General features: G+C 40.0%; 1 protein-coding gene across 1 annotated transcript; it reads right to left on the bottom strand.

Moving 5' to 3' along the window:
* Positions 1-496: 496 nt before the first annotated feature.
* On the bottom strand, positions 497-23,916 carry LOC140212399 (E3 ubiquitin-protein ligase MARCHF11-like). The gene is made up of 4 exons (XM_072283145.1): positions 23,370-23,916; positions 20,423-20,578; positions 6,953-7,145; positions 497-561 (listed from the first exon to the last, which is right to left on the bottom strand). The coding sequence occupies exons 1-4, from the start codon at positions 23,679-23,681 to the stop codon at positions 497-499; spliced, it is 726 nt and encodes a 241-aa protein (XP_072139246.1). The 5' UTR covers positions 23,682-23,916.
* Between the last annotated feature and the right edge of the window lie 829 nt (positions 23,917-24,745).

The following is a 24,745-nucleotide window of genomic DNA, read 5'->3' as shown; positions in this document are numbered from 1 at the left end:
GATGCAAATCTCAAGATATTGTTATTGTCATGGGAGATCTAAATGCTGAAGTAGGACAAGGTGCTGATGGAAATACCACAGGAAAATTTGGACTAGGGGAAAGAAATGAAAGAGGTGAGAAATGGGTAGAATGGTGCAAGATGAATAATCAGGTCATTATGAATATCTACTTTAAAAATCATCCAAGACGCTTGTGGACCTGGAAAAGTCCAGGTGATAACACCAGAAATCAAATTGACTTTATTACTGTAAACCAAAGATTTAGAAATTCAGTGAATCAATGCAGAACATATCCAGGTGCAGACTGTAATAGTGACCATAACCCAGTAGTATATCATGTAAAAGTAAAACTTAAAAAACTAAAGAAGCAAAAACCTGAACAATCCCTTGACTACTTGCAATTAATTAAAGAAGAAAACTCAAGACAAAAATTTACAATTGAAGTAAGGAATAAATTTCAAAGTCTAGGAATAGAATATGTTGAAGCTGATAGCAATCATGTAGAAACGTAATTTATCTCTCTGAAGGATGCCTTGGTAGAATCAGCAAAGTCAGTGATTCCTAAAAAAGAAAAAAGCACGAAGAATAAATGGATGACAGATGAAATCAAAAATCTAATGGAAGAAAGGAGACGGAAGAAAGCAAATCCTATACAATATACGCCCTCAGATAAAAAAGTTAAAAGCTTATGTCAAAAAGCCAAAGGAGAATGGTTAAACCAGGAATGTGAGCAAATAGAAAGAATCCCTATTACTGATCCAAAAAGGTTACATCAACAAATCAAGAATATCACTGGTAAAAAGCTCCTCTGTTCTTCAGGTGGATGTTTGAAAGCAAAGGAAAAAAGATGAGATTATGAACAGATGGACTGAGTATATTCAGGAATTGTTTGAAGACGATCAAGGTGAAAAACCAGAAATTAAGAAAAACATTGTAGGTCCAAGTATTTTAAAATCTGTAGTTCGTAATGCAATAAAGAAGATGAAGAAAGGAAAGGCAACAGGTCTTGATGAATTAGTAATAGAACAAATTATCACTCTTGAAGATTATGGAATTGAAAAACTTACTGATTTAATCAATGACATTTATGAGACTGGAATAATACCAGAAGAGATGAAAATTCAGTATTTATCACTCTTCCTAAGAAACCTGGAGCAAGAGAATGTGAATTACATAGGACCACAAGTTTAATGAGTCATATCACCAAGATACTTCTAAGAATTTTGATGACAAGAGCTAAAAGTAAGATACAAGCTGAAATAGGTAAAGAACAATGTGGTTTTGTAAAGACAAAGGTACAAGAAATGCAATATTGATGTTAAGGATACTATCAGAACGAGCTATTCAAGTGCAAAAAGATTTGTTTGTTTTATCGACTACACAAAAGCATTTGATAAAGTGAAGCACAATAAGTTATTTGAAATATTACAGAAATCTCTAGATCTAGATTCAAAAGACCTCCGCCTAATCAGAAATCTGTACTGGGAACAAACTGCCGCTGTAAGAATAGATGGAGAAGTAAATCAGTTTACAAAAATCAAGAGAGGCATTAGACAAGGGTGTGTTTTTTCCCCCCGATTTATTTGATGTGTACAGTGAAAAAATATTACAAAAAATAAGAGACATCTTGGGAATCAAAGTTGGCAATGAAAACATCAATAATTTCAGATATGCAGATGACATTGTGTTAATTGCAAGTATGGAGGAAGAACTACAAAACTTAATTGATATAATTGTTGAAGAAAGTGCAAAAATGGGTCTATCTATCAATTGCAAAAAGACAGAATGTATGGTGATATCCAAAAAGAAGGAGAATCCGATCTGCAAGCTGAGAATAAATGGGGAAGACATAAAACAAGTACAGAACTTTTGCTACTTAGGAAGCTGGGTGACATCAGATGACAGATGTGACATGGACATCAAAAGAAGAATAGGGATGACAATAGACTCCTTTACGAGAATGAAGAGTATACTGACCAATGCTAAACTAGGCATGACAATCCGCCTCAGAGTACCGAGATGTTATGTTTATCCAGTTATGTTATATGGCTCAGAATGTTGGACAATATCTAGTAACATGAGGAAATGAACTGAAGCAGCAGAGATGTGGTTTTGGAGGAGGATGCAAGAATATCATGGATGAAATGAATATCTAACGAGGATATGAACAGAGCAAACACAAAAAGAGAAATAATGTATGAGATCATGAAAAGGCAATGTAACTTCATTGGACATGTGATTAGGAAAGAGGAGTTAGAATGCATGGTAATTATGGGAAAGATTGAAGGGAAGAAAGCAAGAGGAAGACAAAGAGTAATGATGATGGAGACAGCAGCCAGAGAACTGGAAATGAATAGCAATGAATTGATCCACTTGACCCAAAACAGGAGTGTGTGGGCCATGGCAGTCAAAGCTCAAACTGGGCACGGCACCTGATGATGATGATGAATTCACTCTGAAGTGCAGATGAGACTTTAATTCACCATCCCATTCCTACTTGGACTGCTGTCTCTGGCTTCCTGCACTGTGACCACAAGGCCCAATGTAAGCTCAAAGAACAACACCTGAGCTTTTCTCTGGGAACATTGCTGCTGACACCAACATCAAATTCTTCAACTTTAGAAAATTGGCTCTTTCAGTCTGCTTGTATCAGGGCCAAACATTTGTGTTCCCTTTCTTTTTTTTATTTTGGTTGTGCATTCTGGCCTGCTCACTATATTCCTGTAGTCCAGAATGTCCAACATTACCCAGACTTTTCGTCTATTGTCCCCACAGATGCCGCTTCAGCCACTGAGTTCTTCCAGTGCCTGTGTTTTTTTTAAATACAGATTTCAGCATCTGTGGGATTTTTGGTTTGCTTATTTCTAAACTCCAGTCCCTTTGCAATAAAGCCCAATATGCCACCTGTCCTTCTAACTCCTCACTTTACTTGTCTGCTAATTTTGTGGGATTCATGTTTTACCTTTCATAGAAATTGATTCACATAGTGAACAAACACACCATGCAACGTTATCCAGTTTCTAGGCAGTGTTATCAATCTGCAATGCTCCCAGTACAAAACTGTGTTTAATATTCTCTATAAATATTATTGCCTACTGACCAGATTTTTTCAGTATTTTGCCAGTGGTGTTACCTGGTAATGTGACAGGAAGACCCTGAGAGATTTGATGACAATCTTGGACTTAATTTTATTCAGGAAGATAGTGTAAGAAGATTTGCTAAAAGAAAAGGCATACCAGAGCCAGTGAGAAGCTTGCTGTGGCAGGAAAGTTAGGAGCATAATTTAGTTAGGATGACAGGAATCATGTGGCATCAATTTAGGAAGAAAGATTGTTAGCTTTATTTGTACATCAGGTTAAACATGTTGTTTGTGTCAATAACCAATATAGTCCGAGGATATGCTGGGGGCAGTCCACAAGTGTTGCCATGCTTCTGGCACCAATATAGCATGCCCACAGCTTACTAACCCTCATGTCTTTCAATGTAGGAGGAAATCGGAGCACCTGGAGGAAACCCAGGTGGTCACAGGGAGAATGTACAAGCTCCTTACAGACAGTGGCAGGAACTGAACCCCAATCACTGGATCTGTAAAGCATTATGCTAGCCACCTTGTACTGTGTCACCCATAAATATACAGTGGATTCCAGTTAATTGGGCCATCAGTTAATTGGGGCAGCCACTATTTGGGGACAACTCTTAAAGGACAAAAACAAAATTGAGAAATTTGCTGGAATTCCCTTCCCTCACTAGAGACACTATGCTACTTAATTGGGACAGGAGACTGCTGCTGAACAGTTTCTAGCCAGTGTCAGTTTTGTGCACTATTGCAGCTGTTAGATACTACCACGTGCTTAGAGTGAACAGTTTTTAAATGGCATCAGTTGTGCATATTTGTGTTTAAAAAAGCAGCAAATTTTGACACTGATAGTTGGTGAGAAATAAGCAAGACAATTCAAAGCTGTTTTGCTGTTGCAGTTTCAAGCATTCAGACCTGAAGATGCAAGAAACAGCCAGGAGTAAAAACGAAATAATTTCACTACTTCAACAAGTTATGAACTGAGGAATTTGAAGATATTGACAATCATCTTGAATGTTACAATGAAAATGAAAATTTGGAGAATGCAACTGTCAAAAGTATTGTATGAAAGCAGGCCATAATCTGCACTGGATGGTCTTTGCTGATTTTGTTCATTTACAGTCAATCAACAGAACATGGCAGCATAATCGACAACTATTAGGAGTTAATACCCAGTTGTATATTTAAGACCATAACCATAAGACCATAAGACAAAGGAGCAGAAGTCAGCCATTCGGCCCATCGAGTCTGCTCCACCATTTTTTCATGAGCTGATCCATTCTCCCATTTAGTCCCACTCCCCCGCCTTCTCACCATAACCTTTGATGCCCTGGCTACTCAGATACCTATCAATCTCTGCCTTAAATACACCCAATGACTTGGCCTCCACTGCCGCCCGTGGCAACAAATTCCATAGATTCACCACCCTCTGGCTAAAAAAATTTCTTCCCATCTCTGTTCCGAATGGGCGCCCTTCAATCCTTAAGTCACGCCCTCTCATACTAGACTCCCCCATCATGGGAAACAAATTTGCCACATCCACTCTGTCCATGCCTTTCAACATTAGAAATGTTTCTATGAGGTCTCCCCTCATTCTTCTAAACTCCAAGGAATACAGTCCAAGAGCAGACAAATGTTCCTCATATGTTAATCCTCTCATTCCCGGAATGATTCTAGTGAATCTTCTCTGTACCCTCTCCAATATTAGCACATCCTTTCTTAAATAAGGAGACCAAAACTGCCCACCGTACTCCAACTGAGGTCTCACCAGCGCCTTAGAGCCTCAACATCACATCCCTGCTCCTATACTCTATTCCTCTAGAAATGAATGCCAACATTGCATTCGCCTTCTTTACTACTGACTCAACCTTGAGGTTAACCTTAAGGGTATCCTGCACGATAACTCCCAAGTCCCGTTGCATCTCCGAACTTTGAATTCTCTCCCCAGTTAAATAATAGTCTGCCCCTTTATTTCTTCTGCCAAAGTACATAACCATACACTTTCCAACATTGTATTTCATTTGCCACTTCTTTGCCCATTCTTCCAATCTATCCAAGTCTCTCTGCAGACTCTCTGTTTCCTCAGCACTACCGGCCCCTCCACCTATCTTCGTAACATCGGCAAACTTAGCCACAAAGCCATCTATTCCATAATCCAAATCATTGATGTACAACGTAAAAAGAAGCGGCCACAACATGGACCCCTGTGGAACACCACTGGTAACCGGCAGCCAACCAGAATAGGTTCCCTTTATTCCCACTCTCTGTTTCCTGCCAATCAGCCAACGCTCTATCCACGTATGTAACTTTGCCGTAATTCCATGGGCTCTTATCTTGTTAAGTAGCCTCATGTGTGGCACCTTGTCAAAGGCCTTCTGAAAATCCAAATATACAACATCCATTGCATCTCCCTTGTTTAGCTTACTTGTAATTTCCTCAAAAAATTGTAATAGTTTTGTCAGGCAGGATTTTCCTTTAAGGAATCCATGCTGAGTTCTGCCTATCTTGTCATATGCCTCCAAGTACTCCGTAACCTCATCCTTGACAATCGATTCCAATAACTTCCCAACCACCGACGTCAAGCTAACAGGTCTATAATTTCCTTTTTACTTCCTTGCCCCCTTCTTAAATAGTGGAGTGACATTTGCAATCTTCCAGTCCTCCGGAACCATGCCAGAATCTATCGACTTTTGAAAGGTCATCACTAATGCCTCCGCAATCTCCACAGCTACTTCCTTCAGAACACGAGGGTACAATCCATCCGGTCCTGGAGATTTATCTACCTTTAGACTATTCAACTTCCTGAGTACTTTCTCTGTCGTAATTGTGATTGCGCACACTTCTCTTCCCTGCCACCCTTGAGTGTCCGGTATACTGCTGATGTCTTCCTCAGTGAAGACTGATGCAAAATACTAGAGGTTATATAATAAGGTAGAGGTTGATAGATTCATGATCGGTCAGGGCATGAAGGGATATAGGAGAAGGCAGGTGATTGGAGCTGAGAGGAAAATTGGATCAACCATGATGAAATGATGGAGCAGACTCAATGAGTTAAATTGCCTAATTCTGCTCTTATATCTTATGGTCTTATAGTACTGTACTAGTATTGGTAGTACTCTAATTTGTCCTGTATTTTACTTAAATACATAACTTGTTACAGTTAAACTGTAGTTTATTTTATTATACTTTTCAACTGTTTCCATGAAACTTTGGCTAATGGGGCAGCCGCTTAATTGGGCCAAAATGTACTAGTCCCGATGTGTCCCAATTAACTGGAATCCACTGTAATTGCATAAACTAAGTGTTTTTTTTTAAATGTAGCGCTAAGTTTTGGCTAAGTTGTTGACTTTCTGCCTTTCTTCCCCACTGATGTTCCACATTCTAGATTTAAGGCCACGGTAGAGCTTCAGTTAGCATAATGCACCACTGGCCCACATTCAATTTCACCACTGTTTGCAATGAGTTTGTATGTTCTCACCATGACTAAGTGGGTTCCTCCCACAGTCCAAAAATGGTTAGGAGGTTAATTGGTCACTGGGTGTAATTGGTTCGTAAGTTGTATCTCAAAATAAATATATTTTGAAGAATGCATACTGAACTTAATTGTGGCTTTCTAAAGAGAATTAAGAATAGTCAATATGGACCATGCTAACACGAAGCATCACTGTCCATTAATCTAATTGTTTTCTTACCTCTCCCATACCTAGCAAGCTAGTAACCAATAATTTAAACAAGAGAAGTGTTGAATTAGTGGATGAATACTATAAAAATCTTCTTTGCTATTTTTCCACAGTATTTAGTTTCATCAACAGTGGTTCATAGTCTTTAACATACTAGCAAAAAAAAATGCATTCAGTTCTCTTGCATTCAACCTACCTATGCAAACAAGGTCCATAAAGCCATACATCCCATAGCAGATTTGAAATAAGACATCTTTTCTCTGCCAGACTGCAGAAGGACTGAAGGCTGACCATAAAAGCCAGGCCACACTTGCTATCAGAAAAAGGCAGCCAAGGATCACTGCTATTATTTGAACCTTCTCAACCAATGTCACTGTGATAGGTTCCCACTACAAGAAGAAAAGAAAGCATATTAAATTAAAACTCATAATATCAAATAAAAATCATTCTTTTTTTAAAGCAGTATGTGCACTACTGTTCTATTGGGAGATTGTTTTTTCACAGTAAAAGGGAAGGTAACATCTCATCACTCTGTGTGGAAATAAGTGATTTGTAGAATACACTGATCACATCGCAACAATCACAGGAGTGGTTACAAAAATCATTGAAATTCATCTCTTAAAGTGGAGATAATCCTGCAAAAAAGAGAAGTGTTTACCAGAATCAGTCAAGTTAGAAGATAAAGATTAGCTTAACTTATCAAATGTACATTGAGACATCAAAACATACAGTGAAATGTACTGCTTGCATCAACGAGGATTGTGTTCAGGGCAGCCCACAATTGTCATCAACATTTCTAGTGCCAACATAGCATGCCCACAATTCACTAACCCTATCCCTGTGCATCTTTGGAATCTGAGAGGAAACTGCAGCACCCGGAGGAAGACTGTACATTCAGCATTTTGATGAAAGAGAAATAAAATTTTTGCTTAAAAGCTGTAGTCAGACAGAAAGATGACAATTCTTCAAGAAATACTTGCAAATCAACAACTATAATTATAACAATGGTATATGCTGATGGGTTATAAAGGATGGCTAACAATTGGCTAGTAACTTGAACAAAGTTTGCTATCGCATCAGTATTTGCAAGATCCTGTAAAATACTTAGAGTGCTCCATGAGCCTGCATTTCAGGAAATGTCAGGTTTTGACTATTCCCATCAGTTTCAACATAGTGGGGAACTCACAGCTCTTTGAAGCTCAGGTCCCACTTGAAATACCATTAGCATCTTAATGACACCAGAGGATACTGATTATTACAGAGATGTGTTTGCAAAGTAACTTAGATTGAGAACTAATTATTCCCAATACTTAGTTTCCAAAAAAGACAAGGAAACTGTAAAAAAAAAGGAGAGAAAGCCTCTGATCTTAAAGACATTAGAGGTAAAGGATCTTAGCAAACAGAACTTGTATCAGGTTGGGCAGAATTAAGATGTACCAAGTAGCAGACATCCCACCCTGCAAAAACTCTTTTCAGGGAGGTAGCACCCCGCCCCCCGCAACCTCATGTCCCCCTCCCCCCATTGACCTCCAAGGGTGTATGTAATACTTTGTTTAGTGATTTTGTCTAATCTGTAAACCAAGCTGGGTACATGCAGCAAATGTGACATTAAAATATGTAATTATATTATCATCTTTATTCTATTACAACTTTAAGCAAGTCTACAGGGAGATTGACCTCATCACGTAGGACATCAATAGTGTAGCTCCTTAGCAGCCAGCCAGCTAGTTTAAATCAGGGGTCCCCAACCTTTTTTGCACCGCGGACCGGCCGACCCGAGGGGGGGGTGGGTGGTGGTGGGTGTTAAATGCGACCGGAATATAGGTGATAAGTCTCTTGTCAGTGGCTAATACACTCAATTTTGTTTCTAAAAGGGTTTATTTAACAAATTTAATATTAAACACACAGCGCATATTTTCCTCGCGTGGATGTAGTAATAAGTCAATTATAACAGTGGTCCCAAACCTCCAGGCCGCGAAGAATGCAGCGGTACAGCAGTAGCCAGAACGCACCCAGCACATCTTAAGAAAAAAGCCAAAATAAACAAGCTAATTGATTAGGTGCCGCCTGGCATGTAAATGTCGACCCAGGTCAGAGGCGACACAATCGGCAATCGCCTCTGATCTGGGCCGACGTTTACATGCTGGGCGATACCTAATTAATTGGCTTGTTTATTTCGGCTTTTTTCTTAAAGATGTGCAGGGTGCATTCCGGCCACTGCTGTATTCTTCGTGGCCCGGAGGTTGGGGACCACTGATTATAAGTCACTTATAAATCAATAGCATAACATTTTAAATAACGTTTGGATATTAAACACACAGTGCATATTTTCCTCGTATGAATATATAAAATCATTGTAACACACCAATATCGCTGAATCAGTGGGAGCCCTGGGCTTGTTTTCCTGCAACAACACGGTCCTATCGAGGGGTGATGGGAGACAGCGATACTCGAAGGGGGTTCCTTATGTCCAGTCTATTCCGCAATTTAGTTTTCATTGCATTCATTGCAGAAAACTCTGCTTTGCAGAGATATGTTGGAAATGGAAGCAACGCTTTCAGTGCTTTCGTGGCTATCTCAGGATATTCAGCCTTGACTTTGATCCAGAGTGCCGACAGAGATGTTATGTCAAGCATACTTTTCGGCCCACCGTCATTTGCAAGCTTGAGGAGTTGATCTTTTTCCCGCGCTGACATGGATGACTCACCGGGGACATTCACAAATGGGTCACGGACCCATTCCTTTGCACATCTTGGGTCACTGATGACCTCACGTGCGTTAAAATTCAACAGTGCATGACAGGGAATGAGAAAAGGTGCAGCTGACTCATATCGTTTCATATCGCCAAGAGAGACCAATCAGGATGCTTGCTCTCCCTCTCTCTCTCAAAAAAATCTATTTCCGGGATATTGTATACAATTTCCGGGCATCAGGGAGCCACTATCAATATGCGGGAGACTCCCGGAAATTCCGGGAGAGGTGGGATGTCTGAAGTAGCAGCAAATAATATTGGAAATTATATATAGGCCTCCAAACAAAAGTGGAAATGTGAGTCATTTTATAAATAAGGAAATTTACAGGAGCATGACAGCAGCAGAGGACAATTTCATGAATGTGCATGCCCAAGATAACTTTTAAGATCAGTATGTTGTGGAACAATCTATGGAACAGACTAATTTAGAATAGCATTGTGCAATGAAGATTGATTAATTGTGTAGCTGGACCTGTTAGAAAAAGATAACCGTATTATGGTGAAAGTTTAGATATGATTTGGACCTATCTGAAATCAAGTGGTGCAGCAGGTAATGCTGCTATTTGTTTACCCCAGCAACCCCTGAGTTCAATCAGGGATTTGCACATCTCTGTGACTGCATGCATTTTCCTCCTCATGCTCCCGTTTCCTTCCCCAACACAAAGATGTGCAGGCTGATATGTTACTTTGCCTGGTATAGGTGGGTGGTAGGAGAATCAGGGTGGAGTTGCTGGATGTGGAAGAGAGAAGTGGATACAGGGAATTAGGTGGGATAATATTCTTTGTTCCACAGTATAGACCTGATGGGCCAAATGGCCTCTTATGTTGAAATAAATTTGAAATAATTATTTTTCAGATAAATATATTACTTATTTATACAGCACAGTAGTGCAGTAGTTAACACAACACTTTACAGTGTAGGTGACCGGGATTCAATTCCTGCCACTGCCTGTAAGGAGCTTGTATGTTCCCCCCACTGACCACGTGGGTTTCCTCCGGGTGCTCTGGTTTCCTCTCACAGTCCAAAGACATTCTGGTTGATAGGTTAATTGGTCACTGTAAATTGTCCCGTGATTAGGCTAGGGTTAAATTCGGGATCGATGGGTGGTGTGGCTCGAAGGGCTGGAAGGGCCTGTTCTGTGCTGTATCTCAATAAAATTTTTTTTAAAACTCAACAAAATGAACTATGAAGACTTAAGGCATTACATGACAACAGAAGCTTGAGAAATTATGCTAAACCTCTGACATTAAACAAGCAAATGGTTAGTATTTAAAAAACGAATACATAGTACACAACAAGAATATAAAACCTGCAAGGCGTAAATATGCAAGAGGAAAAGAAGTCCTAGCAGAGCTAACAAGTTAAACACAATATTAGATCAAAGAGAAAGCTGTATAATGCTGCCAAAATGTATTAAAACCCTGACAATTGGGAACATCTCGGAATTCAGCAAAGGAAAATAGAAGAATGAAAGGCACACTTCCAAATCTTTCATATGTGTGTAAAAAGGAACAGATTAGCAAACGTTGCTTCTTCCCTAAAGACTGAGAGAAATGATATGGAGAAACAAATAACAGATGTGTTTAAATAATATTTTGAGTTAGCCTTCATAGAATCACAAAAACAATCTCTCAGAAATATTGGAGAGATCTATTAACAAATAGAGGTGTCAAATAAATGAGCATTAGCAAAACAAAAATGGAGAAATGAATGGGACCAAAAACTAACAAATCTTCAGCATCCGGTGGTTGTGCCCCAAGATCATAAGACCATAAGACAAAGGAGCAGAAGTTGGCCATTCGGCCCATCGAATCTGCTCCACCATTTTATCATGAGCTGATCCATTCTCCCATTTAGTCCCACTCCCCCGCCTTCTCACCATAACCTTTGATGCCCTGGCTACTCAGATACCTATCAATCTCTGCCTTTAATACACCCAATGACTTGGCCTCCCCTGCTGCCCGTGACAACAAATTCCAAAGATTCACCACCCTCTGATTAAAAAAATTTCTTCGTATTTCTGTTCTGAATGGGCGCCCTTCAATCCTTAAGTCATGCCTTCTCGTACTAGACTCCCCCATCATGGGAAACAACTTTGCCACATCCACTCTGTCCATGCCTTTCAACATTAGAAATGTCTCTATGAGGTCTCCCTTCATTCTTCTAAACTCCAAGGAATACAGTCCAAGAGCGGACAAACATTCCTCATATGTTAACCCTCTCATTCCTGGAATCATTCTAGTGAATCTTCTCTGTACCCTCTCCAATGTCAGCACATCCTTTCTTAAATAAGGAGACCAAAACTGCCCACAGTACTCCAAGTGCGGTCTCACCAGCGCCTTATAGAGCCTCAACATCACATCCCTGCTCCTATACTCTATTCCTCTAGAAATGAATGCCAACATTGCATTTGCCTTCTTTACTACTGACTCAACCTTGAGGTTAACCTTAAGGGTATCCTGTACGAGGACTCCCAAGTCCCGTTGCATCTCAGAACTTTGAATTCTTTCTCCATTTAAATAATAGTCTGCCCATTTATTTCTTCTGCCAAAGTGCATAACCATACACTTTCCAACATTATACTTCATTTGCCACTCTCTGCCCATTCTTCCAATCTATCCAAGTCTCTCTGCAGACTCTCCATTTTCTCAGCACTACCGGCCCCTCCACCAATCTTCGTATCGTCAGCAAACTTAGCCACAAAGCCATCTATTCCATAATCCAAATCGTTGATGTACAATGTAAAAAGAAGCGGCCCCAACACGGACCCCTGTGGAACAGCACTGGTAACCGGCAGCCAGCCAGAATAGGATCCCTTTATTCCCACTCTCTGTTTCCTGCCAATCAGCCAATGCTCTATCCATGTTATGTAACTTTCCCGTAATTCCATGGGCTCTTATCTTGTTAAGTAGCCTCATGTGTGGCACCTTGTCAAAAGCCTTCTGAAAATCCAAATATACAACATCCACTGCATCTCCCTTGTCTAGCCTACTGGTAATTTCCTCAAAATATTGTAATAGGTTTGTCAGGCAGGATTTTACTTGAAGGAATCCATGCTGAGTTCTGCCTATCTTGTCATATGCCTCCAGGTACTCTGTTGCCTCAACCTTGACAATCGACTTCAACAACTTCCCAACCACCAATGTCAAGCTAACAGGTCTATAATTTCCTTTTTGCTTCCTTGCCCCCTTCTTAAATAGCGGAGTGACATTTGCAATCTTCCAGTCCTCCAGAACCATGCCAGAATCTATCGACTTTTGAAAGATCATCGCTAATGCCTCCGCAATCTCCACAGGTACTTCCTTCAGAACACGCGGGTGCATTCCATCAGGTCCAGGAGATTTATCTACCTTTAGACTATTCAGCTTCCTGAGTACTTTCTCTGTCGTAATTGTGACTGCGCACACTTCTCTTCCCTGCCACTTGAAAGAGGTAGTAACTGAGACAGCAGGTACACTGGTTAGCATGTTTCAATACTCCATAACTTCTGGAAGGGTTGCCACAGGTTGGTGGGCAGCAAGTGTAACTCCACTATTTAAGAAAAGGAGAGAAAGAAAACAAAACTACATATGAGCCTGACATCAATAGCAGGAAGAATCCCTGAATCAATTGGGGCACTTAGAAAATAACAAAACAGAGCAGCAAACAGATCTACGAAAGAAAAAACAAATTTGAGAAATCCATTAGTTTTTTTAAATAACTAGGTGATAAAGGAGAAAGACTCTTGGATGGCACCATACCAAAGTTAGACCACACAGATGGAGATAATATATAGTCGAATCCCTGTAGGATTGGCTAATGAGTAGAAAACAGAACAGGAAAAAGCAAACCATAATTTAGATTAGGAGGCTGTGACTAGTGGGGAAGCAGAGGGTCTTGAGCTGCAGCACTAGGTGTTCAAACTCTATATGAATGATTGGGATGAGGCACCAAGAGTTATATATCCAAGTTTGCCAATGATATTGGGTGCCTGTGCAGGTTAAAAGAGAGATACAGAGAGGCTACAGCAAGATACTGACAGGCTAAGTGATTAGACAAGGCAGGTAAAATATATTATGGAAAAATGTGACATCTTCTTTGGTAGAAAAATTAGAAAGGTGCAGGTACAACAAACAATTAGGAACATTAAGCTTTATTGCAAGAAGACATATTTACAAGAGTGGAGACATCTTCCTGAAATTATATAGTGCTCTAGTGAAATTGCACATGGAATCTGTTGGAATTTGTGCATAGGTCTTGCCCCGCACCCTGCCCCCCCCCCATGTTATATACTAGCCGTACAGGTAATGCAAAGAAGGCTTACCACATTCAATACTAAACTCTCCTATGAGACGAATTAAAAAGACTGGACCTATGCTCTCTAATTTTAGATGATTTTATTGACCAATGTACAACTTATATACAACTTTACAGGATAGATGCAGGGACGATAATTCCCTTGAATGGGGTCTCTGGCATGAGGAGAAATTTCTTCATCCATGCAAATTTTAAGAATGCTTTGCTCAAGGAAGATGCAGAGGCAGGGGCCTTGGTTATTGAGTAATATCAAAGCAGAAGTCAACAGAGTTTTGAATATTAAAGGAATCAAATTATATGGCATTAGCACAATAAAGTGGCAGAGCCAGAAGATTAGCTATCATCTTATTGAATAGCCGAGCTGGTATAAGAATCTGCTCCTGATTATATTCTATTCAGCATTTATACACAGGACTGTTCCCATATAAATCCAACTGGCATCACTTCTTGATTAAAATTAAAGGTTGGTAGGGTAAATAGACACTTCATTTTCATTGCTCATCCACTTCATATCCTTTCCAATAGAATAACTAAAGTTCCACTGGATACACAGCATTCCACTTTCATTCTTTCCCCATTTCACAAAAATTCAGTCATAAGGAAATGGATTTATATGAATAGCACCTAGTCTTTTAAAGGTTCCTTTTAGTACAAAGAAGAATAATTAATTGCAAGCCTGCTCTCATCAAAGATTCATTAAAGATGAGTGAAGTTGAAACACCAGACTGGCAATTACCTATAAACCTTTGGCCTTTCAATGCTAATATCAGCTGATTCTTTCTGTACAATATAAAAATGCAATTAACTATTAGATCCAGCTACCTGTTATGTCAATATCGTCCATTCTGATCATTTCCAATATCCTCCCACACTGGGCAAATAAAATGATACTTTTCAGTCAATTTCTAATCCTGGTGAACATCCTGGCTCCTTCCATAAGTACACTCACATTGAAACCAGGGCTAAATATGGAACTTTGGAAACAACAAAATAAAGAACTCCCTAACAGACCATCGGTGTAACTTATTTTAAAGGAGATCTTTGAAGACTTGTATGCCACAGCATCAGTACGCTATTGTGAAGGCTGAATATGGTGCCATTCAGGATTTCAGGTATGCTTAGAGTGGTGGTGGACAACTTTGTCCTGGATCGTGTTGATCTTCTTGAGAGTTGCTGAAGTTGTGTTTGAGCCATGGAAATTACGTAGTAGTACTCCCAGATCCATAACAACTTGTTTCTGGCTACCTCCCAATATTGATTCATTCCACCTATGACCTTAAATCTGAAGACTTCAAACATCCCGCGTAATATTCCAACAAAGATCCATCCATGTGCAATTTAATGGTTACATGCCTTTAGGAACAAAAGCCTGTGGTTAATTAGCATAGTACAGAGCTAAGACAAAATAGGTAAAATTATGCACTGGTAATGAAAAATGTACACGAATACTTGTACTAGGATCAAAATAAATTGGGTGCCAGCAACACTGGGATAAACAAATATGGGTTACATGCATGACACCAGTGCAGCCACCAAACTCCCACAATTACATTTCCAGTGACAAGCACATTGTTCTGCTTCTAAGCACTTCTGTACCATAGCTGCACTCACAAAGGCAGCAGCACTTTTTCTTTTCGGCATGGAACATGTGGGCAAGTATTAAAAATACACTCCACTGTAATGGCAAGCCTACTGGTAAATCAGTAGTGTGTGTGGAGGAGCAGCAGCTGTCTCTGACTGTGACTAACTAACTGCATGTATGGAAAACTAGAAGTTGCTGTATGGCTTACATCATCATCATGATCAAGGTTGTTATACTTGAATGTCAAATCCAGCAGAGAAAGTGTAATAAGAGGAAAATACAGCACGTATTAAGATAGAAAAAAAGAGGAAAAACAAAAATAAAAGATTTTTAAATTCTCCAACAGCCACTCAACATTGAAGGACTGAGACTATACATTTAAATGTTCAGAGAGATAATTTAGCAATGATTGAGACTTACTGCACTGTTAGAGGGGGTACAATAGATAAACACAATTTTATCTGGTGAATTCAATAGATAAACACCATAGCTTTACAACAACTTCATGTTGATCAACTGCAAAATATTGCATTACTTAGCAATTTTAACTTGGTTTAATGACACAAGATACTTCACAGAATATAAGCAAACATAGAGTTGAGAATTTGTAGATGTATAAAATTTCACAAATGTTTCAAGAAATATCTTAGGGAGGCTGAGATACTTAAAGAGGAAATTACAGTGCTGAGCCTTCAGGTGAAAGACATGTCACCAATAGTAGAGTAAATAAATTTTGTAATGGACACAACGGCAGATGTAAATGACTGCAGACATCTCTGGGACTGCAAGGCCAATCAGGGTTATAAGGAATATAGAAGAGAAACTAAAAAGAAACTTGAAAACAAATATCAGAGTTTCTGAATCAATTGTTTAGCTGGAAACTAATCTACAGCAGTAAGGAATGAATTATGGCCGATCCGGTGAAAGTTAACATGCTGACATGGGCATTTTCAATAAGCTTACATTTATGAAAGGCAAAAGTAGGGAGGCTGGCTAGAGGTACATTGGAATAGTTAATTCTAAGATCATAAAGACATGGATGAAAATTTCAGCAGCAAAAATTGGAGCAGGGTCAAGTATAGATGTAAAAGTAGTCTTAACAGTATTGCAGATGTATATTCAGAAACTCATCTATGAGACAATTGTAATAACAAGATTGCAAATAGCCTGTTTCACCTTCAGGGCAAAACTGAAGTGCTTTGCGAACCAGAGCCTGCAATGGGATCAAGGACAACAGCTTTGATCTTCAAAAAATATACCTATGTTGCAACTGAATGATGACTCCCTGTATAGTTACCATCGTCGCATAGTTTTTGGTGGAGCAGCAAATCACACATCACAAATTCTTTTAAGTATATGCATGGTCATCAGAAGTCACTACCCAATTTTCATGTTAATTTTTCATCACTAAGTCTGATCCTGGGACTTACACATCTCAGGAACTATCCCCAGTAGTGAATTTTTAATCAATGAGGTTTCTATCATGTCAGTACCGATACCAGATTTAATTATTTTTCCCAATATCAGATAGAAATAAAGGGCTGGATTTGACATATAATGGAAGTTCCTCTGCTATACCATTTACTTTCACCATCTGGAACTTAAAACGTGTTCTTCACACTTTCATATTTGTAGAGGTAGCCAAACTATTAATTGTAATAACAAGATTACAAAATATGTAGATGGAGTTGTTAACAGTCCTGGGCTCTGAGCACCAGAAAACATATTTCCAGCATCTGCAAAATGTTTATCATTTTATCTCATGAAAAAGGAAAATCCCTGTATATTCATTACATTTACGAAAGGATGAAATGCCCATTTACAATCACTCAATGCCTGAAATCATCAGTTTTAGTTAAAATTGAAGTACAATATATTATGGATTTATTGCATCACTTATTTAAAGTGAAAACCAGAACAGTGAGGATACTAAAAGTAAAAGTTATGTATTATTATTTCACCTTTAAATAAATTATTAAATGCATAGATGCAGAAAGAGAGACTTTGGCAGAAACTAGGTGAATTTTCAAAGATTATAAAAATCTTATGTTCATAAAATTTCAACTGGTACCAGCATAGGTTGTAATGTAAATCATTCAGGCTGTCAAGCTCTCTCATGCTCATTCTTTCCCTTCCTTTCTCAAAACTCATTTGTCTAGTTCCAATACTGCTACTCATTCTTTGGCTGTGATTTAAAGGTTAATTTCAGTTCTGAATATGACTTCATACTAATTTTAAGTGAGATTCAGAGGCTGTGAAATTGCCCCTGGCTGTTGTGCTTTGTGTCTGAGAACTTTGTGGTGATTTGGCTCTACTCCGGACTGCTCCGGATCTAAGGACTCAAGCTGGTTTGGAATTCTGTTGCTGTTGCTCGCTTCTATTGTTTGCAGGATTTTCTCTCTCTTTCTCTGTGCACGTTAGGGGTTGGTCTTTATTTTTTTTAAATTGGGCTCTTTCAGGTTCCTTGCTTTGTGACTGCCTAGAAGCAAACAAATCTCAAGGTTGTATAATTTATACATTCTTTGATAATAAATGCACCTTGAATCTTTGAATCTCATTTTAGTAATAATACATTCCTTTGTTTACGACTGAACAGCAGAAGAACAAGGTTGGTGATGGTTGAGATACGTAACAACAGAAAATCAAATGAATTTTAATTAACTCATGTTAACAAGTTAGCAGTTTAACATGGTGGAGTTTTGGACCATACAGAACCCTTTGTCTAAATTATTCACCAGTTTCTAGAACCTAGCTGTGGTTGAAACTCACAACACCTGGCTGTCCATAGGATTCAAAATAGATAAATGAGTAACGTTGATTGTTTATTTTTAATGTTATTTATTTCATATCAACAGGCGTGAGCAAAGAATTAAAATTTAACATGTTGATATTTACAATAATTGCAACTGTTAACTGTGATAAATTTATAATCACACGAACAAAATATCTACCAAATTGGTATTAAAATCTGTTCAATACTTTGCTCATGATCTTCTCTGGCCCATATGCCTCTTAAGAAAAATAGCAATGTAATTGTTATATGATTATATGGTTATAATAACTTAGCAAGTCCGGTAATTGCCATTGCCTTCCCCATTCCCATTTCCCTCTCTCACTTTATACCTTTACCTTCCCATCATCTTCCTCTGGTGCTCCGCCCCCTCCCTTCTATAGTTTTCTGTCCTCCCCCGTCAGATTTTATACTTTATTGTCGCCAAACAATTGGTACTAGAACGTACAATCATCACAGCGATATTTGATTCTGCGCTTCACACTCCCTGGATTACAAATATTAAATATTAAAAATAGTTAAAATTAGTAAATATTAAAAATTTAAATTATAAATCATAAATAGAAAATAGAAAAATGGGAAGTAAGGTAGTGCAAAAAAACTGAGAAGCAGTTTGGAGGTTAAGGCCCAGATCCGAGTCAGGATCTGTTCAGCAGTCTTATCACAGTTGGAAAGAAGCTGTTCCCAAATCTGGCCGTACAAGTCTTCAAGCTCCTGAGCCTTCTCCCGCAGGGAACAGGGACGAAAAGTCTGTTGGCTGGGTGGGTCGTGTCCTTGATTATCCTGGCAGCACTGCTCCGACAGCGTGCGGTGTAAAGTGATCCACGGACGGAAGATTGGTTTGTGTGATGTGCTGCTCCATGTTCACGATCTTCTGCAGCTTCTTTCGGCCTTGGACAGGACAACTTCCATACCAGGTTGTGATGCACCCTAGAAGAATGCTTTCTACGGTGCATCTATAAAAATTAGTGAGGGTTTTAGAGGACAGGCCAAATTTCTTTAGTTTTCTCAGGAAGTAAAGGCGCTGGTGGCCTTCTTGGCGGTGAACTCTGGTCAGGTCATTTGTGATATTGACCCCAAGGAACTTAAAGCTTTTGACCTGTTCCACTTGCGCACCACCGATGTAAATTGGGTCGTGCGGTCCACTACTCCTTTTGAAGTCGACAACCAATTCCTTCATCTTGCTGACGTTGGGAGATAGGTTATTGTCTTCACACCATGCCACCAGATTCTTAATTTCCTCTCTGTACTCAAATTCATCATTACCTGAGATACGGCCTACAATTGTTGTGTCATCAGGAAACTTATATATTGAGTTTGATGGAAACTTGGCTACACAATCATGGGTGTACAGTGAGTACAGCAGGGGGCTGAGTACACAGCCTTGTGGGGCACCAGTGCTCAGAGTGATTGTAGAGGAGAGCTTGTCCCCTATTTTTACAGCCTGGGTCCTGTCTGTGAGGAAGTTGAAGATCCAGCTGCAGATCTGAGTGCTAAGGCCCAGGTTCCGGAGCTTAGGAATCAGTTTATTTTTCTCCTTCTCCAGCCCTTTATCTCTTTTGCCAATTGACTTCCCAGCTCCTTGCTTCACCCCTCCCCCTTCCAGTTTCACCCACCACCTACTACCTTGTACGTCTTCCTCCCCTCCCCCCACCTTCTTCCGCTGACTTCTCATCTCTTTTTTTCAGTCCTGATGGAGGGTCTCAGCCCAAAATGTTGACTGTTTACTCGTTTTCATAGATGCTGCCTGGCCTGCTGAGTTACTCCAGCACTTTGTGCATATTACTTTGATTTCCAGCATCTGCAGATCTTCTCTTGTTTGTAACTTAGCAAGGCACTTGGTTCATAGGCAGTTAGGGTGCCAGAGAATCAAACAGTCCCTGAATGAATAACATATAACAAAAAAAACACTGACTGAATTAATGGGTCATGAATAATTGCTCTGTTTGCATTTTACTGTAAACAGAACAGAATGCAAACATTTGATGCAATACTTGTAAGCTTGCTCTTAATATTTGGGATAAGTCATCATTGTCAGCTAGCTCAACAATGTCACCACATGAACCCTTACAATAAAGTTTGCTTGACATTAAAGGTGTTCTATAATACTGGTGCATGAACATCTGTTACTATGATAGACTATTCTTGGGATAAGGCTTCCTGAACAGGTAAGGCACAGAAATTTAAGCCTTCAGATTGGAGTGGACTTTATTAATGAAAGTATTTGGTATGATGACTCTTTACCTGGCATGGTCTTTTCATTCTTATTGCTACCACATGGTACCTGTAACAGCAAATCTCACAACTCCATGATCCTCTTTCACTAATCCACTTCAATAGGCATGGCTGATGGGAGTACCGCACTGAGCCATCACATCGGCAGGGACTCAGCAATTCACCCTTGGAGGTACAAAAGGAAAGCAAAGTTCATTGAAGGTATATCAAATTACAATGTGGTTAACATCAGCCAACATATATTATACAGATAACCCCATACACAAAACATATCTTCAGGTTTCACTTGATTCTCAAAATATGGTTTAAAATGTTTTGAGGACAGTATTTGTGTCACTTTCATTGCATATGCTCATTCCCACTTGGTTTTAAAGACTGATAGAAAACAAAGGGGAATCCTCCCATTGAATATATTCTCTTTTCTCATTATTTTAGTTAAATTGACAAATGAGTATAAAGTAATTTTTTGCTACTAGTTCAAAAGATGTAAATGCTAGGAATCTACAATAGCAAAAGAAAATCCAGCAAATACTCAGTAGGCCTGGAACATAGGTAGAAACAGAAACTGACATAATGTTTCCAATCAATAAGAGGTCTGCAATTTGTGATCAAGAACTATAGTTTGGTTATTTACAATCCATTGGCTATATACAAGGGAATAAATTTCCATTTGGTCACTTTTGTTCTTCTACATGCTGAATTCCTGATCTCATAATTGCTTAGAATTCTTTATAAATCAGGCAGCTTCCTTGCTAAAAGTGAACTTACCCTGAAAATCAGGAGTGTATACAACACCCCAATGCATACCTTTCTGTGTATGTGTATTCAATATGTCTCTCTAAGAGAAATTAATTAAATTCTTGTACACACTCCTGCTGAAAAACTAAATCAAATATTTGCATTTCACTTCATGCTTGCACACTTTGCATAATCTTGGATACATTAGGTTTTTGCTATGGGACATTTCTGGCGTTGTGGCACATCTGCCATATACATAAAGCAATTGAATTAAAAATCCACATCAAAAAGCTAAACAGTTCAACTTCTTAATTATTCAGTTATTTACCTGTTCAATAACCATTGTATCCCCCAGTTAATAGATGTGTTTGTATAAGTTCTCTTTGTTGGATCCCATTTGTTTCATATATCATGAAATTCACTTGCATAGTTACTCCATGACAGAAGGAATATCACATCATATTCCATCTGGGTAGACTACAATCCAATGGCATGAGCACAGAACTCTTCCCTGCACCCCATCTTCATGTTCTGTCCTCCTGATCTACCCAGTTACCAGTTTCTCCTACACCTACCCAGCAGTCCATCACCCTATTCTTTCCTATTCCATCTGCCCATCGCCAGACACTCCTTCCTCTATGGTTCCCATCTGCCCTTCTCACCCCAATTATTTCATTCCATGTTCTACTTTCCCTTCCTATCAGATTCCATCATCTGCAGCCCTTTGTTATCTCTACTTATCATCTCCCAGTCTCTGTTGCTACTTTGTCTCCTCCCTTCTCCATCTGCTTATCATCTCTCCTTGCATGGATCCACCTATTGCTTTCCAGTTCTTGGTCCATTCCTTTCCCTCTATCTTTCAGTCCAGATGAAAGTTATCAGCCCAAAGTGTTGACTATCCATTTCCCTCCACAAATATGTTCTGACCTGCTATGTTCCTCCAGCTCCTTGTTTCTAATGCTGTGACTGCACTATCTACAATCACAGCTTATTCTGTTTTCCATATAATTCTACATTTGTTTCCTTATTCATAACTTACCAATAAAGAATTGTTTCCTTCCTCTTAATTTTGAACACGTTGATCTATTAAGATTATACTCCCTTATTATACCCATATATATTAAAATAACTTTTCTGATTTTGTAAGATTATTTCATATACTATGCTGAAGATGTTAAGTGGACAGAACACACACTGACAACATCCAGAAACCACTGCATCAGCATCACCAATAAAATTATATTATGTTTGCCTGGCTAAAGATTTTATCTCACTAGTTAATCAAATTTCCTCCTTATTGTAGCTTCATTGTTTATGCATTTTATTTCTAATCTAACATTTTCTTTCCCCTCCCCGGTATTCTACAACACACTTCCAATAAGGTACCAAATTCGTTATTCTGAATAGATTGTGCTTTAACATTGTTACTTCGATTTTTCCAGTTCTACTTTATTTTTTTGATAATCAGTGTTTTCCAGCTTCTTGTTTCGCTCAAGTTTAAACAGAGGGCTTTTTAAATACTATTACGTCATAGTCAGCCTGAGTAACATAAGGATGGCAATATGTTGTCCGTAAAACGATCATGTTTTATTTTTATATAAAAAAAATTACATTATAATATCGGAACTAAAATTATAACATTTCATACCAAGTTAGGCCTGAAACTCTACTACGTGTTTCATTTGTAGAAGTAACTATTAATATTAATATTTTAAACCTCCAAATAATCCAACAGCGATTCCCATGCAAAATTCTGAAAATTGTTCCCAGTTAAGTGTTACTTATTGATGGAAAAAGCTGAGTTTGATCGCTGTGTAGCTTTACAGAACCTTTTGCTGAGCGGATGGAGATTTCCTGCCTCCAGAGAGAGTGTGGAGAGCCGAACAGGCGACGCTGACCAGGGTGCTGAAACCGACCTCCGAGCCGATCCTCATTGCAAAGTGCATCCAGCCACACAGGTATACTGTATATGGCTAATATGTTAAAATACAACATTTCCCGATCGTTCCACAAGCTTATAAAACCATATAATAAAACAACTACAATGCTCGGGTGCAGGATGCAGCTCATTCATTGCTAATTTCATGAATGAAGTTGCATTTTGAGCGGGAAGTGTCCACGTACAAGCCTGCACTGCCTGCACAAGCACTGTTGGCTAATTTAGCAAGAGTAGCATGGTGCGCGGTTTGGGGAGCGACCTCCTTCCGCTGCCCCTTACCTGCTCGGAGCCCTGGAAGCAGATCCTGCAGGTGGGGGTGATGCCTCCGTTGCGGCAGCTGCCGTTGCTGCTGCATACCGATTCAGCGTCGTTGGCGGTCGGGCTCGGGAGCTCGCAGGTCCGCCCCTCCTCCCGGTCCAGCCCGCCGCTTGTCTCCCCCTCCTCGTCGTCCTCTTCGAGATCGACCGTTCGTGACCCTCCATCGAGAGCGCCCCCGTCCGGGCTCCGGACGGCGGACGATACCGCCGGCAGAGGCTCGCTGCCGCTCCTCTCTTCCCGTTGCTGCAGTTGGCGTGGCGATCGATGGCTCATGGCGCTGGGGCCTGAACGGGGCAGGGGAGTGGAGTGGGGAAGGCTAGTCAGAAACGCGGGCAGCAGGAAGGCGGGGACCGGGGCCGCCCGTCACGGAGAGCCGGCAGGCAGCGAAGGGAACGGGTGACACGGGATGAGTGGGCGGCAGTTGGAGCGGACAGTTTCGCCTCGCCCGGTTCAGATCTTCGAAGTGCAGAGGGGTCCGTGTCACACTGGTGCCTCGCGCTCCGGAACCCACCACTTGAGGCTCGAGTGGCGATTCAGCACGAGCCCGGTTACCATTGTTTCGTCACAAGAGGCGCGGGCGGGGGTGGGGGGGCGGTTGGTGGTGACTGGGCTCGCGAGACCCGGCTCGCTCGGTCTCCCCCCCCCCCATACCCTACTCCCAACCCCTCATAAATACATACCCTATACACCCCAGTCTTCATAACCCTCTCCTTCTACATCCCCCCCAGACATCCTACCCCTTATTCCTCTTTACTACATCCTCCTCTCCCCCTCTCTTATGCCCAGTAATAATCTCTGACCCCAAAACATCCCTCAATTGTCATAATCTTCTCCACATTCTTCCACGATTCTCGTCATCCACGTCCCTGCCTTAGCTTTTCCTGTCCACATACCTCAGGCTCTCCCCAAAAATCCATTTACCCTCATAACCAATTTCACTTTCGTTGGGTCTTCATAATTCATCGTCCCCATAAATACCTCTTCACGTAATATCAAATCCACTGTCCCTACCTTCACAATTCTATCCTCCCTATAATCTCCAGATCCTTATAATTTCTTCCTAGCCCCTAGCAACCACCTCTTTGCCTCTTGTCCAAATGGCTGCTTCCTTGCTCTACACTTTGCTCTCACCGCCCCAAAATGCTTCATCTGTCCTCTAACCACCCTCTATTCTTCCTTTATTGAAAGATTACAACAGTAGAGTGGGATTTCAACTTCAAATTCTTCAATACCGCACTGATAGCATGCCTCCACTCAACATTGTATGCACAATTTTCCATGCCTTCACACCTGTCTGAGAAACCTTACCAGCTGTGCAAAATTTAATTTAATGCAGG

Source organism: Mobula birostris, chromosome 19, assembly GCF_030028105.1.
Source record: "Mobula birostris isolate sMobBir1 chromosome 19, sMobBir1.hap1, whole genome shotgun sequence".
Lineage (NCBI taxonomy): Eukaryota > Metazoa > Chordata > Chondrichthyes > Myliobatiformes > Myliobatidae > Mobula > Mobula birostris.
This window is presented reverse-complemented; position numbering and strand designations above follow the sequence as displayed.

What these genes read in the sequence shown, in the direction of transcription:
- LOC140212399 (XM_072283145.1), bottom strand. Translation starts at nt 23,681, where the DNA reads ATGAGCCATCGATCGCCACGCCAACTGCAGCAACGGGAAGAGAGGAGC. An exon ending in GAATGAAAAGACCATGCCAG is followed by an intron (nt 7,146 to 20,422) that starts GTAAAGAGTCAT and finishes TTCTTCTTGTAG; the next exon opens with TGGGAACCTATCACAGTGAC. An exon ending in TATGGACCTTGTTTGCATAG is followed by an intron (nt 562 to 6,952) that starts GTAGGTTGAATG and finishes TTTCTTTTTTAG; the next exon opens with GAATCACTGACTTTGCTGAT.